This window comes from Amyelois transitella, chromosome 24 (assembly GCF_032362555.1).
Source record: "Amyelois transitella isolate CPQ chromosome 24, ilAmyTran1.1, whole genome shotgun sequence".
Taxonomy (NCBI): domain Eukaryota; kingdom Metazoa; phylum Arthropoda; class Insecta; order Lepidoptera; family Pyralidae; genus Amyelois; species Amyelois transitella.
The window spans coordinates 3481458-3496916 of record NC_083527.1 but is presented as its reverse complement, the minus strand read 5'-3'; the positions used below and the strand labels follow the sequence as shown (position 1 = coordinate 3496916).

Sequence of the window (15459 nt, the reverse complement as noted above, 5' to 3'; positions counted from 1 at the left end):
TGGTAGCTCGGTAGCGGTTGGAGCATGGATTTTCACGTTTATAGATCGTTGCATGATGACATTTTTCGTTTTTTTTTTTTAATTTCGGTTTGAGGATGTTTTGGAAATAGTAGTCGTCACGTTTTATGTTTGTTATACGGTCGTATTTTATAGAAGGCACTTTGGAAAGTTATTTATTTTGTAAGTGTTGTATATTTTTTTGTAGAAATGTGAATATTATCAAAAACGCGTTTCCACGTCAAGCTTAACAATGTATATAATGTTAATCATATTTAACTCCCCTGTACGTATTATATCATGTTCTTATTATTTGATACCTATACGTATGATATTATTTTCTTTGTAAATTGAGACCTTATTTTTTCTTTTTTTTTTACAGAATTTATGTGTCCGTTGGGTTTTCCGGTAGAATTTTGGCTCTTTATTTTTGTTTTATTTAATTTAATTTTCGAATGAAATCACTTTTGGTTTATTCCATTAAGTTTTTGTTTCCATAATAATGGCGCTACCTTTGCACTCACATAACTCACAATGTCATTGTACAAATCTTCATTATTTTGTTTCTCAGTATATGAAAAAATATATACGGTACAGATTACACAGATTGCGTTAGCCTCGAAGTAAGTTCGAGACTTGTTACGAGATACTAACTCAACGATGCTATATTTTATAATAAATACTTATATAGACATTCAAGATTAGGCCAATCAGAGAAAGTTTGTTTCTCATTATGCCCTGGCCGGGATTTGAACTGACGGCCTGAAATATATGACTGTATTTTATTCGACATAATAAGTAGTTTATCTTGCTTAAAGACAGCCCGAAGTGATTTCATCATCTGATAAGAAAAACTAACGTTGTGTTGGTATTTATTTTTTTTGGTGACGTCCCAAATTGTCCTATTGATTTCGGTCGGGGAATCGTTTAACAATATTTCTACTATTTTAATGATTAATCTTTTTAAAAATTGTACAAATAATTACACTAACATCAACGTTAGTTAAGATTTTAATGCATTCAAAGACAATCGAAATTGACTCTTATTTTATATGTAACAGAGTCCGGAATTCGACACTGAACAAGCTGTGGAAAGGAGATTATTGGCTGAGTTAGCGAGACAGCAACATCAGAGCGAAGAGGACAGAAGATGGCTTCAAATGCAGGAAGACAATTTGGTATGTAACCATGGTCGTTATTTTTAAAATCATCATGATCATCCTGGCATTCGCTCTAATCATGGCCTGCCTTACCAGAGATAACGCTCTTCAGTTTTGTATGACATGATATGATGACCTTGACCACGATCTTATTGTGAGAAAGTAAAGGAACTACCTGAATCGATTTCCTATTAAAAGTTGATATATATGTATTTGAGAGCAGAGAAATACTTTTTTCCCTTATTAAATCAAACCATAAACAATGTGGAGTTGACTTTACGTTAAAATTGAAAGAGTAAATGACACATGAACTTTATGGTATTCGTACCCTTATATCAACGAGTATGATTTCGATTTTGATATCTTAATGACTTGACCACAAAACATACGTACATAAAATCACTTATTTATTCATTACGGGGTAGACAGAGCCAACAGTCTTGAAAAGACTGAAAGAAAACTTGCAGCTGTATGGCTTTATTGTGAAATTGAGATTGAAATAGTGACAATTTGCCAGCCTGCCGCGTATAAAAAGAATCTAAAGTATATTTGCTTTCCTTTGATTGACTATTACAATCTGCACGTTTAGCATGGCCTCTACCATAAACTGACTAAAATAGTAAAATAATACCTTAAAATATTTACACCGTCTTAAAAAAAGGAGGTTCTCAATTCGAACGTATTTTTTTTTTAATTCGCCCATGTATTGTCACAGAAGCGGCTCTCAAACATGCAAGTATCGAGTGAGAGTGAGCCCAGCGAACGCAAGGCGGACGCCGTCGAGGCGCGCACCTCTAGTCAACCGCCCTCAGGTAACATACATACATACATATAAACACGTCTTTACCCCTTGCGGAGTAGACAGAGCCAACAGTCTTAAAAAGACTGATAGGCCCCGTTCAGCTGTTTAGCTTAATGATAGAATTGAGATTTAAGAAGGGCCAGGTTGATAGCCTATAGGAATTACAAATAAATAATTAAATATAAACAAATTAAACAGATCGAATAAGCCTCGATGTAAGTTCGAAAACTTGAAACGAGATACTTATTCAACGATACAATTTTTTATTATAAATATTTATACATCCTAGACTCAAATCCTACAGAAACTTCAGTATTTACCGGGATGAAAGGTACTCTTTTTGTCCTTCTCCAGCTCTTACTATATATATATATATATATATATGCAAAATTTCTAGAAAATTCGTAGCAGGTGGAAAGAGGTAGTCTCTGCCTACCCGTCCGGGAAAGAGGCGTGATTTTATGTATGTATGTTCTAGAAAATTGTTTGAGTAGATAACGCGTGAGGAGACAACAAACAATCTAACTTTCGCATTTACACTTATTAAGAATTTGGCCCGGAAGTGTGTACCGATTACACTCTATAATGGCGACTATTACAATGTTAGAATAACTTTCTTATTAATAACTATTGTTTAAGGTGCGAACTCGGCAGAAACCAGTCCAGCCAACACGGTGAATCCAAAAGAACGACCGCCCAGTGACGACAGGGTAATCATTATTTTTCTAGCACTTACTTGGAATATTGTTAAAATAACAATTTTTAACTACTTTACGATTTACATACATAATAGTCAGTGAAAATACTGAAAGGCCACTTTCATCGGCGAATGACTATGATGGAATTGAGATTCTAATAGTGACAGGATTACTACCCCATCACCTACCTACATTTCCAAATCAGTCTTTCCCTTAGTCGCCTATAACGACATCCATCTGAAAGATATAAAAATAGTCCTATTCCAAAATGCCGAAAACCACACGGCATACAACCTTTCAAAGCCTCAATACGACCTTAGAACAAATTAGTCTATCAGTCGCCTTTAACGACATCCATCTGAAAGATATAAAAATAGTTCTATACCAAAATGCCGGAAACCACACGGTATACGACCTTTCAAAGCACGGACACGACCATCGTAATCTCGTGCAGACACCTTGCGCGGAGCCCCCGGAGCCGGTGTACGCGGCCACGACGGGCGTGGTGCGCGGCGTGATGCGGCTGGCGCAGGCCGCGCAGCGCGCCGCTCCGGCCGCCCAGGTGCTGGCGGCCGTGCGCGCCGTGGGCGCCGAGCTGCGCGCGCTGTGCGCCACCGTCGATCTCATCGTCGTGCCGTTCCCGCCCGCCGCTCAGAGGTTAGCATTCATATTAATTTATATATACCTATATAAAAATAATGAAGGGAATGTTGTGATGTGAAAGAAGATGTAGTTACAGGAATAGAAAAGGGTATGTTAAGATGGTTCGGTCATGTCGAGAGGATGAATGAAAACAAGTTGAGAGTGTGGAGGGAAAGGTCGGAGTGGGAAGACCTAGACCAAACGTTTTGACAATTATTAAGCGATATGAAGTAGGTATCCTGTAATAATAAATATAAATTTTGAATTTGAGTAAGTTCGAAACTTGTGTTACGATACTAACTCACCGATACTATATTTTATTATAGATACTTATAAAGGTAAACATCCAAGACCCAGGCCGATCAGAAAAACTTATTTTCTCATCATGCCCTTCGGCCGGGATTCGAACTTGAGACCTTTAGTGTCGCGGACAAGCGTACTACCGCTACGCCACAGAGGCCGTCAAAGCATTACCTTTATGTAGCCTGACCTGAGCCTGAGTCTCGGAATGAAGTAGAACAACTACACTCTGAGGAATATAATATGTGGTTTTGATTTATATCTAGTTTATTTACAGCGACTGTACATTATATTTTTTTTGTAGGGAAGTGGAGATGGCCCATCAAGTTCTCAGCAAAGATATGGCAGCGTTGGTGGAGGCGATGCGACTCGCGATACAGTACGCCAATACTACGTTGCACGACGAATATACCAAGTTAGTATAAATCGTAATTTTTCTCCACAATTAAAGTTTATGTGCTAAGCGTAACAATTGAATCAAACTTTCGTCATAACATTATTCTAACTACTATTCTTGTTACTGTGTAAATTTCTATGCAATAACGATAATACAAACAAACAAACATTTATGTATAATGTTGCAGACGAATGCTCGCAGCGGCACATGTACTCGCGATGGACGCGAAAAACCTCCTCGACGTAGTGGACTGCATCCGCGCGCGACACCCCGGCGTCGACTGGCGCGCCGCGCTGCGGGCGCACGACGCCGGCCCCGCCCCGCCCCCCGCGCCGCAGAACCAAACCCTCACCTCGCAAAACCACGCCTTCGCCGCCCAAAACCAAACGTTCACGCCGCAAAACCCAGTACTCAGCAACCAATCGTCGATACAGGAAGAAGAAACTCCGCCCCCCAAACCAGACTTCAAAATCAACCAACCAGTGACGACCGGTCAACTCAACGTGACCGAACACCTACCGAAGGAACACAGCAGCCTCCCCGCCACCTCTAACAGGGTTTCCGCCTTGATACACAACTACAATCTATACGGGAACGTGCGGGAACCGCAACATATTTATGGCAACACCGAAGTAGGGGGTTCCTTCCAACATTCCTCTTCGAGCATCAGCGAAGACGGAAAGGTCGATGTGGCGCCAATTGAGTCTGTGAAAAGCAGAGTTCAAGCCATTTCTGGGAAAATAGACCCTCCCCCTATATACTCCGTCAGCAAAAAGATGATCCCCATAGACCAGAACACCGATCAAGGGTGAATGTTGCCAGCATAAAGAATTAGTTTGCTTGTAGTGGCAATTTTTTTTACGGCTACTCCGCTGGGAGTTATACAGCTTTACTAAATAAGGCTATGAACAGTAGATCGACTAGTGTACTTACCGGGATATGCTCATTAAACGACAGCATTTATTTTTTTGTGCCGCTTTAGTAAAATTAGTGCAAGCTTGTTTTAAAAGACCTATAATGCTCAATATTCTATGTAGCGGGTAGATCAGTTATTTTAAGTCCTCAGGCCAAAACTCGCGTTCAAAGTAGGACCCATTTGGTCATCAAATACATGGATCATTTCTTAATTACTCATTAGTGAACAATTTTCTTGAAAATACTTGAGTCATCAACGTTCGAGTGTTGCCAAATAATATCTACTTAACTTTATTTGAAATTTCACTTAACGAATTTATGTTGAACGTCGTTTTAGTGATAATATCTATTGACATATCATCGGCATTGTTGTGCTTCAAATTAATATTCTAGTGTTGCATATTTAACAAATAATTATTCGACATACATATTTACATGTTCATCAAAACTTTATTGGTTATATTAAAATTTCATGCGTCATCAAAAATTGTCATTACTCCAAACTGTTATCGTATGGTTAATTTGTGATATTATTGCCAATAAACGACCTAAATTGCTAAACTAACTCAGCTTGCATTATTAAACTACATAGCACATTCCTTAAACTGCACCTAACGAGTAAGTTGTAATTATTTTCATACAAAGTTTATATTTTTTGGTGTTATTAATACAGGTTTTATATGGAACCTTTATAATTATAATAAGTGAAAAATGAATTCTTCCATGCAACAATAATCTAAATAATCATTTTGGAATTAATCGTTCAAGTATTATTTTGTAATCTAAAAATGTATTATGTGTATAATTTGTTAAGTAGCCGTCACAAGATTTAACTCATAGATTTTATTAAGTAATTGGATTGTTAAATTTTTAGTTGCATCCATTGTAAGAACTAAAAAATTATCTTTACATATAAGATTAAGACAAATAGGACGGTAAAAGTTTAACAATTAAATTACGAAAGGTTTATAATTTGTCAATTGTCAGCGGATTTGAAAATTTACTTTGTAAAAATGTACAAAAAGATTATTTTAATTTTTATCCAAAGTTTTATTGTAAGCTTAGATCTCAGTGGATACTGTAGCGTTAGTGCTCTGTGAATGGCACTGGACAACTAAAGATTAGAAAACATTGTTTTTAAAGACTGGAATTTACTAACTCCATTTGGTATTTTATCGATTTTTAGTACATCATTTAGTTAATTGCAATCTTGCGTGTCTATTTACAACTCAAAAACCTCAATTTCTGTTAAGGTACCTGTTTTGTTACTTATTTTATTTCCTATATTGAATCTATAGTTGTCCATGCCGCTCAATGAGTTAACAAAACTATTTATTGTCATTTGATTTGATATGTGTTGCCGGATGTCATTCCAGTGTACAACTTAACGTCCGTAGCCCGTTAGCGCGTTTTAACTTCGAGTGGACCGGATTTTGTTTATGCATATATTGAATAAACGACAGATCAGAAATTATATTTTGTATTATTTTCTGTGCCCATCATCTGAGGAGAAATAAACTTTCTGTTATAGTTTGCTTCTTTTTGGGTTCTTTATTCAATTCAAAACGTTCCTGGCGTTTGTTTTAGCTGCTTCTTCTGGGTCCGGATCCGAATCTGATTCCGTTATCCAGAATTGGGTAACGGAATGAAGTCAAATGCGAACCTGACTTTCGTTATCTTTTTAGCCCAACACAGTCTCTGAGCATGGACATTGGACAAGTAGTTGAACACTACGAGAAAAAAGTATTTTAATTGAATATGTTTAAGTAACTGATTATATAAAATGAAATTAATGTAGTAACGCTTATTATAATGGTATGATAAATCCATTGTAATTATTATATGTTATACTCATCATAATAACCTGTATAAACCTGCTTGTCGTTCTATTTTATTGAATATTTGCGATGCTCTACAGGGTTCATAATATACAAACTTCCACGCAGTCATTCAGTGACTGTATTCAACTGATGTACATACACGGTATGATACGCAAAAAAGATTTTAATTGAATCTAAATTAATTTCAAAAATAGTGCTTTAGGCCTTAATAATTAGAGATAAAGTTTAAAATATACTGCTTTATGAAAGGATCAAGGCTTTATACACATACAAGGTAAAATGAAAGAATATACTTTACATATTAAGGTTTATTAACAAAATAAAAAGCAAGTGATACTGTAAAACCATTCGACATTATAGCTAGCATTTACAAAAATCTAAACTCTAAAACCGACAACTGAATCCCGAAACAATTTTTTTTGCTATTTTCTGGGTATTTAGATATTACTCGTTTGTTTCAAATCAAATTCACCTTTAAATAAAAAGATATATTTTTGAGGGAAGAAGAAATTCGTGAAATTTTATTAACAAAATCAATTTCTCATGAAGTGTAATAAATTAATTTTACTATGTAGTAATTCTATAATTTATTGATATTACAGCTTGTTCTTTAAAGTGATAATGATAGAATGACCCAAACCGTAATTATACCATCCAATTTTTAGCAATCTGATATTTACAATTTGACAAGTCCATCTATCATCTAATAAAGTTGTTCTTTAAAACTAGCAACCTTTTTATTAAGGAGGTAAACTTTAGCTCGTTTCTTTGATATACACTCCTAATAAAAAACGCCAAAACTTGGATGGTGTGGTTAATATTCTAAAATGGTTGCCAGATAATCCAAAATACACGAGTATATATTGGCAACACCACATAAGCTATTGTAACGCTCAAATACTGTTGTCTTCGTATCGTATTATCTGTCATTCTTTACCATGGCTGGCATACCATTCCTGGCCTTTGTCAAGGTTGCCCGGGGTTTTCGCTCTTTCTTAAGATAAGACAAATAATTGACTATAACTAGTCGATTAAAAACTTAATTTGCCGAATAACAATTTCACAGCATTTATATTTCTATAATAAACCCCGGGCTTTAAATGAGAATGTGACTAGCCCCTGTAGCAGGGAAAGCGCGACGCCGTTTTTATCGCGAGAAAAAATGATCGCTGTTTCGCTTTTAACAATGCCGTGCAACGGGACAGCGATAGTTATGTCATGATGAGAGAACTGATAGAATTACAAAACCATTTTTATTAGTAAATCTTTGAGGTACCAGATCAACTAAATCCAATATATATTAAGGTAGCTCTCTTATCAAATTATATATTAATGGGGAATATGCATTATTTATTTTTGATATCACATCACACCGGACATTCGGCGATTCAACACAAAAATAAGATATTGGTAAGACAATGATAAATGTACTCGTATCCACATTAAGATATTGGTTAGACAATGACTTCTGATATAAACTTAAAGTCTTAATTATCAAATCGATTTCGATTATTTTCACGGTCACATATTTTTAATGTTTCATAAAATTCACACGCATATTCCCCATTTCAATAATAATAAACAAAGGACCGACCACTTTATACTCAAGATATAGAGTACGAATCAATTAGAATAAAAAATATCAGTTGTCTGTACCAAAACTAAACAGATTTAACAGTCCAAGAAGTTAGCGGCCATCAATAATTCCAGGGCGATTTCTGGAGCAATCGGGAACTCAGGGATTTCTGTAGAAGAGTTGGTGTACCGCACCTTGTATGTGAAATACATACAGACTTTTTGGAGGACATGTGATCTGAGAAAGAAAAAATATTCTATACTTTTATATTTTTTTACTATAAGTACTAGCGACGAGCTCGGACAAAGAATGAGAAAGAAGATGTGAAAAAGAATTAGGTTATAGAATACATGAGGGCATTATCGTCATTTTATTAAAAAAATAGGAGATAAAATATCACAATTTTTTTTTTGTATCAGTTTTGTAGCTACTTCCGTATGGTGCATTAAACAATCTTTGGAACAGATACAGTGCAGGATATAGATAATTGTCGATTTTAGATAAGACAAATATATATTTCATACTAATCTTATTGCTAAATTTTGTTTCTGCTTTATGCCTAATGAGTTTGTTCCTGTGGGACTTTTGTAGAAATCATATTGGAATTGTCTATTGAACCTGTGTCTATTTAGTAAATCAAATTTCTACTCTGGGGGTAAAATAATATTATTAAATTAATTTGCCACAAGTATTAGGGTATTCTAAATTGTTCCTTTAGTTCAAACTAATTAAGTGTAATTTGAGAAGAACATTAGGAACTAAAGCGGCAGACTAATATAATAAGTTACTAATAAAATATAGGACTAGTCGCTTCCTAATAAATTTGGAATTAAGACAATTTCAATTTAAATTCCAATACTAAGCCATACAGTTGAACATGGTATTTCAGTCTTTTCGAGACTTCTGGCTTTGTCTATCCTGTAAGGCATAGACAAATGTGAGTAAATATTTATAACTGACTACATATATAAAAAGTCTAAACTTTGGGGCTAGCTCAACACGAAATGAGTGTGATTTGTCAGTATACATGTAATATATCTGACTACCTTGAGGGTAATTTTTACTTTTTTTTTTTTTTTTTTTTACTTACGGAATTTCCCTAAAGTTGACCTCGTTGGCTTCGTTCTCGGCAAACTGGCCGGGACCGCTCAGCATGGCCTTGATGGTACCAGAAGTCAGTGCATGCTCCCTCTTCACAATAAACTCATGGCCGTCAGATGACACCAGCTTCACGTACATGGCGTCTGGGCCCTCGCAGCCGCCAAACACTTTCTCTTCTGAAGCGACTGTGCCGGCAACTAAGAGAGATACCAGTTTATCAATAAATAAATTTCATATAAAAAAAATAATCATAACATTCATAACAATGTTTTCTCGACTCCACATTTCTGTTCTAATTCTCAGATTGTAAAAACTAAAAATGCTGCAGTGCTGTTTGTTACCGCTTCTTCTGCAATGACCCTTTGGAAGTGGCAGTAAACGTAGTTTAAAGTAATTTATTTTATGTTGTGAAAAACCAAAAGATATAACAATTTTTAAGTATGTTGGTATGTCCCATAATAATGAATAATAATACAAGTCTGAGACTTTATTTATTATACCCAGTGAGAGTAGCTCTGTTTTCTTTAGTCTTCTTCTATTCCTGGCATTAGTCCCAGTCACATTCTCACCTTTCACACAGAGGGTTGCCCCGGGTGATTTTCAAAAATCCTACAAGAGCTTTAGTTTTTACATACATACTTACATACAAATGTTCACTTTTATATCCTTTGCGGGGTAGTCAGAGCTAGAAGTCTTGATAGGCTGACAGGCCACGTTCAGCTGTTTGGCTCAATGATGGGATTGATATTTCAAATAATGTCACATTGCTACTAAACTGGTTTAATTTATTTTATTAGTATCTCAAGACAAAAGCAACAATTTCAAATAAAAGCTAGTTTTCAATATTATGTTGTGTGGTATGATATTTTAATATAAGTACCCCCCTAGATTGCAGCTTTTGCTGCTGGCCCTGTCTACCCTGTAAGGGATGAAATTATATTTATGTATGTATCTTAGTACAAATGGTTAGCTTACCAGATGCAGCAGCAGTGCTTGCAGAGCGCTGCTCTTCGGCGACGCTAGTGGCCGACGGGGCGGCGGAACCAGGGGCAGACCCAACATTTTGTTCAGACATTTTATCTAAAATATTAAGCACGTTATTATGAATCAGTTAATTAATAAAATAGCATCATCATCCTGGAATTTGTCCTGGTTGCGTCCTCGCTAGAAAGGAACGCGAGCTCTGATTGACAAAAACCCAGTTTTCGGGTTTCCATTGTACACACATACCAATAAGTAACAATCATTTTTAATCAAATACCTATACGAATTTAATAAGGAACTTGGTTTAATAGAAAGACACAAAGCCAAAAATATCCCCGACAGTAATATCCTTTTTGGCTGTCATCTTAATGTTATTATTGTATCTTAAAATAAAGAATTTTATTGAACCTACCTGTAAATAATTTTGCGAATACAGAATCGAATCACTCAGGCTTGATTAAAAAGCCAAGTTTTATATTGATGAATAAAAGAAGTTTAGTTACTATTTTTACGTACTCTATCTTGGTTTGGTGAGGTTATGTTCCTGACAATGGCTGTCTTAATTAATTTGATTCTAATCTGACATTGCCAACTATTGAATGAATGAATCAAGGGATTGAATGAATTAAATAAGCAAAAGTAACGAAGCAAAAGTATTCAATTTTACAAAGCAAAAGCACAACGGTGTTTTTTAGTTGGGTTTATTGTATGGGGTTGTTGTATTGCTTTGCGTTGCTAGTTGCGCTTAAAACGTCTTTCTCTTTTTCTCTTCAAATGTAACTATTGTTAATTCAGTTGTCCTCTTTTTCTCATAAGTCTTATAATGTTACTTCTCCACACACATAAATAAAAATAATGTTAATAAGTTTGTGAACTTCCCTGATAGGTACTTTGTGATATGAATGAACAAAGGTACGAAACGAATTTGCGAAAATGGAACGCAACCCGTAAAATCGTCGACGACGATTCGGCGGACTTTTTTTGACATGGCTTTTTGGCTTCTTTTTCATTTCATTATTTTGACATTTGTCCATTTCGATGTCAAGCGAAGCGCTACGTATTTCCTTGAAAAAAGTATTTTATTTTGTAGTTTTCTATTATTTCTTTACTTTCTTCGTTCGAACAGAATCTTAAATATTATTATTCAAACCATTTAAGTGCAAAAAATACATGGAAAACCCTTATAATCTGCGAGAACCATGTGACACGAATACGAAAAAGGGCTTCCAGACCGTCAATGTGACAGAGATGTTTTCTGCCATCGCGACGAACCAGCGCCACCGCGGAGTAGAAGCGACCACGACGCGTCATAACCGAGAAGCGATATAGGGTAAGCGCGTTAAAAATGACCGCGAGATGGCCACCCCGCCACCAAACCCTACTGAAGGAGAGGAGGGCGTCTCCGTCCCCGAGTTGGCGGAGGAGTCGAGTGGGGAACGCCCGGCCTCCGCGCAGAAGATGTTCATAGCACCGCCTGCCTCGCAGCTGCCCACTAAGCTGCAGTTCGTAGCCCGTGGGGCGCCAGGCCCTAGCGGCGGAATCAAACAGTGTTTTCGCACCGTGAAGACGGCGCGACGTGTCCCCACACTGCCTCGGCGAGACGACGATCCGGTCCCGGGGCCGTCCACCGAGCCCGAGCGACGCGCACGCCGCGATCGGGAACGTCACAAGAGGCATGCCTGCTCTACCTGTGATAAACGCTTCTCGAGCCCCGGTAAGCTCCAGCAACATGTTTTGTCCCATACTGGTGAACTTCCCTTCTCATGTGACCTTTGCGATAAGAAATTCAATTCAAAATTCAAGCTTGTGCGCCATAATCTTATTCACAGTGAAGCAAGAGCGTTCAAATGTAGTACTTGCAGTAAGACATTTAATCGAAAAGATCATCTCACTAACCATGAAAGAGTCCATAATCCAACTAAAAGGTTGTATACATGTGAGAAGCCAGATTGTAGAAAGTCTTATACATCATCACTGAGCTATAGAAAGCATGCTGCATTACATTCGGCTGAGGAGGGAAATCTACAGTGTAAGATTTGTGATGAAGTGTTTGCTACTCGCCAAGAAATAGTTTATCACCTGAAAGTACACACTGGAAGCCGGACTGTGAAAAATGAGACTGATAAAAAGTTCACATGTGATCACTGTGATAGAAGATTCTTCACAGCTAAAGATGTGAGGCGGCATCTTGTGGTGCACACAGGTAGACGGGATTTTGTATGTCCGCATTGCCCACAAAAGTTTGGACGGAAGGATCATTTAGTGAGACATATGAAAAATGCTCACCCGGAGGAATCTGTGAAGTCAGCAACTCCGGGTACATCTAGTGAACCACAGGCTGAACCCACTGCATTTGAGGAAACATATCCAGAATTTGATATAGAGGGTACAGACTTTATTTGGAAGCCATCGTCATCTAAAGAGAGCACATCAGAGGTCCAAAGTAGAGCACCTTCAACTGAAATCATTGTGGAAATTCCACCTGTACTTGATATAAAAGTTGAGCCATCTGAAGTAAAGATAGAGGAATCTGTAGACACTCATATCAAGGTAGAGCAACCCACATCACCCAGTTGTGAACTGTTGTCTGCGGAAGCATACCCTGTTGTGTTCATGGTTTCTGCGCCTTATACTCAAACTGAGTCGGAGTCAATTTATATAACAACAGAACAGCTTCCTGATCCTATCAGAAGATCGAGTGAGGGAATTTTGTTAGATCCCTTGCTGATGGATCCAGGGGAGGGCCCGTCAGGTTTGTCTAACGAGATGCTAGGGCTTTTAGAAGAGGGCGAGCCTTCATATGGGACAAGCGAGGAGAGCCACAGTGCCTCCACACCTCAGCCGCAGCGGCTGCCCGCGTTCCGCAAGGCGTTCCAGACAGCGAAGAGCCCGAAGCCCCCGCCGCCGCCGCCCCCGCACTGACCTCTCGCATTTAGCTTGTAACCGAGCTACCTCACTAGGTAAGGTAAGCTGTAAATAGTCTGCAGTGATCTAGTAATTCAATTGTAATGTTGGACTTGGTGACAGTAAGTTGTATGCTCGGGGGCGCGCGTCCTCCAGTGAAATTGCCAAATTGTATATTTGTACGTTTCAGGTATACCAAAATGTTTCCGAATTCTACATGAATATGTGATCTAGTCGTGTATGTACTTTCGGAATTGTAAATGTTTATTTATAGCGTACATGGAGTTTAGGGACCAACTCTGCTTAGTTCGTGATGTGACCACACAAGTTATGCTGGTGTTTTTCATGTGAATGGTGAGAGAGCAGAATTTTGTGTGAAGGTATATAGCTCTTGGAAGCAGTAGGCTATTACAATATGTTTCAGAGAGGCGTGCTGCTTGACGCGAAGTATATTACACCGGAGCGTATTCTTGGTCTATTAGATTCATAATTCTGCTAGAATAACATCAGATCTGCCTAGATTGTACTATCATGTATGTGTAAGTGTTCAGCATGTAGGAGACAGACGTTCCACAGCATTTTGTTATACAGAATGTTGCGGAATTCTTAAGCAAACACAGCCGAAGTGCTATTAACAAAAGCAATACCTCAGAGGCAAGTGCCTCCTTATATTTTAAGATATTAATTGGGTCTGTCTGATGAGCAAGCACGGTTGAGCCGGTTATCTATATTTCACATTATCTTTCTACTAATTGTGCCAAAACGAGTACGCGGTCTAGATAGAAATGTAGCGTCTTTAACTTCTTGTTTGCTCATTGGACTGTAGAGCGAAATTGAGCAGATAATAGTTTAAGAGTGATCAAATATAAATAATGCGAGATACTGAACCCGAAAGTTAGTTGACAAAATTCCGAAAAATGTGTTGGTTTCCTTTCTAGATTATGAGCCAAATTATTTATGTTCCAAATGTGGAATATTGGTGTAAGTGTCAGAAAGTCGGTGAAGTATAGTGAGAATAAACAACTTGGTCTGAAATGAAAGGATATTACAGCTGGTTTTATTAGGTGCCTTGCATTTCGTGTTTCTCATTACATTATCGAAATGGAGCTAATAGCGAAGTTCGAACCTGTTGGGATTTCTTCCTTAAAAACTTCAAACATCCTATATAGTTTATGTTTTCACGTGTCGGAAATAAAATAGTTTTTTGTATGTCTAAAAGTGTTATACTGTTTAGCGATTTAAAGTGTCTGTCTACAGATAACTGATTTTATACTTTCGCATTGCATTATACTAAAATATTTATAAATAATAAAGGTAACGCGCACACGTAATGTAACTTTATTTTATTTCGGACGTTTCGTCCTCGGATGATCATGTTGTAATGATCTGTGATCTGATCACCGAACGACTGAAAACCAGTGGGCTACTGCTAGAAGACCTTCGTGAATAGACTCCGCTGGTCTTTAGAAATTCGTTAAATTATTCGTCTTTTTAAATTTCGAACTTAACTATTGGTTCCATGTTAAAAAGCGAAATAAAAAAGAACACTGTCGAGTTAATTTTACGTCCCTTTATTGAAACTGCATAGTTTTTATTTTGATAACAATTTATAATTAAAATACACAAATAAAAAACAGCTGTGTCTCTTAATAAAAAAGCAATAAATAACTCCTATAGTAAACATATAAAATGTTCTGCATCTTTTATCTAACACTGGTTAAAGATAACAGTCTCGCTAAAAACGGCAGTTTTTAATAAATTAAAAATACATTTCATAAAGAATGATTTTAGGTAAGACAAAATTTTTAAAATATACGAAATTAATTCGAATTTCCTTTTTAAAGACGTGTGGAAGTACATACTTCCAAGAATAAAGGGCACATGCCCTCTTGCATTTTGTAATTAGAATTCTCTGAAGGTACTTAAAAGATTTCATTTCAATATTTTATTTTAATTTCAAATACTGCCGTATTCTATCTACATATATATTATCTTATAACCCTTGTAGCGTAGGGGTAGACAGAGCAAACAGTCTTGAAAAGACTGAAAGACCATGTTCATTCAGCTGTATGGCTTAATGATGGAATGGAGATTCCAATAGCGACAGGTGGCCAGGCCATCGCTTAAAAGAATCCCAAGCTT

The 15459-nt window shown here is 37.0% G+C and overlaps 3 protein-coding genes across 13 annotated transcripts in view; 2 read left to right on the top strand and 1 right to left on the bottom strand.

Moving 5' to 3' along the window:
- LOC106135942 (focal adhesion kinase 1) overlaps positions 1-6385 on the top strand; it is a 120572-nt gene extending 114187 nt beyond the window's left edge. For all 10 annotated transcript variants that reach the window (XM_060951117.1, XM_060951116.1, XM_060951115.1 and 7 more), the window contains 6 exons: positions 1059-1175; positions 1873-1969; positions 2599-2669; positions 3112-3314; positions 3904-4014; positions 4184-6385. In XM_060951117.1, the coding sequence (XP_060807100.1) occupies positions 1059-1175; positions 1873-1969; positions 2599-2669; positions 3112-3314; positions 3904-4014; positions 4184-4808 (1224 nt within the window). In that variant the 3' untranslated portion in view covers positions 4809-6385. The remainder of the gene's footprint in view (positions 1-1058; positions 1176-1872; positions 1970-2598; positions 2670-3111; positions 3315-3903; positions 4015-4183) is intronic.
- A 1720-nt stretch (positions 6386-8105) lies between these two features.
- On the bottom strand, positions 8106-11004 carry LOC106135859 (elongin-C). 2 transcript variants are annotated; one of them, XM_013336254.2, is made up of 4 exons: positions 10930-11004; positions 10405-10509; positions 9419-9626; positions 8106-8565 (listed from the first exon to the last, which is right to left on the bottom strand). In XM_013336254.2, the coding sequence occupies exons 2-4, from the start codon at positions 10502-10504 to the stop codon at positions 8424-8426; spliced, it is 450 nt and encodes a 149-aa protein (XP_013191708.1). In that variant the 5' UTR covers positions 10505-10509; positions 10930-11004; the 3' UTR covers positions 8106-8423. The 2 variants fall into 2 exon arrangements, with proteins under 2 accessions (XP_013191708.1, XP_013191707.1); XM_013336253.2 differs by having other exon boundaries at positions 10826-10985.
- Positions 11005-11442: 438 nt separating this feature from the next.
- Positions 11443-15069, top strand: LOC106135962 (zinc finger protein PLAG1-like). Its single transcript, XM_013336387.2, has one exon. The coding sequence runs from the start codon at positions 11770-11772 to the stop codon at positions 13333-13335; it is 1566 nt and encodes a 521-aa protein (XP_013191841.1). The 5' UTR covers positions 11443-11769; the 3' UTR covers positions 13336-15069.
- The last annotated feature ends 390 nt before the right edge of the window (positions 15070-15459 follow it).

Coding starts and splice junctions, on each gene's coding strand:
- LOC106135859 (XM_013336254.2), bottom strand. CDS start 10,504: ATGTCTGAACAAAATGTTGGGTCTGCCCCTGGTTCCGCCGCCCCGTCG. Junction 9,627..10,404: donor AAGCACTGCTGCTGCATCTG/GTAAGCTAACCA, acceptor TATCTCTCTTAG/TTGCCGGCACAGTCGCTTCA. Junction 8,566..9,418: donor GTCAACTTTAGGGAAATTCC/GTAAGTAAAAAA, acceptor TTTCTTTCTCAG/ATCACATGTCCTCCAAAAAG.
- LOC106135962 (XM_013336387.2), top strand. CDS start 11,770: ATGGCCACCCCGCCACCAAACCCTACTGAAGGAGAGGAGGGCGTCTCC.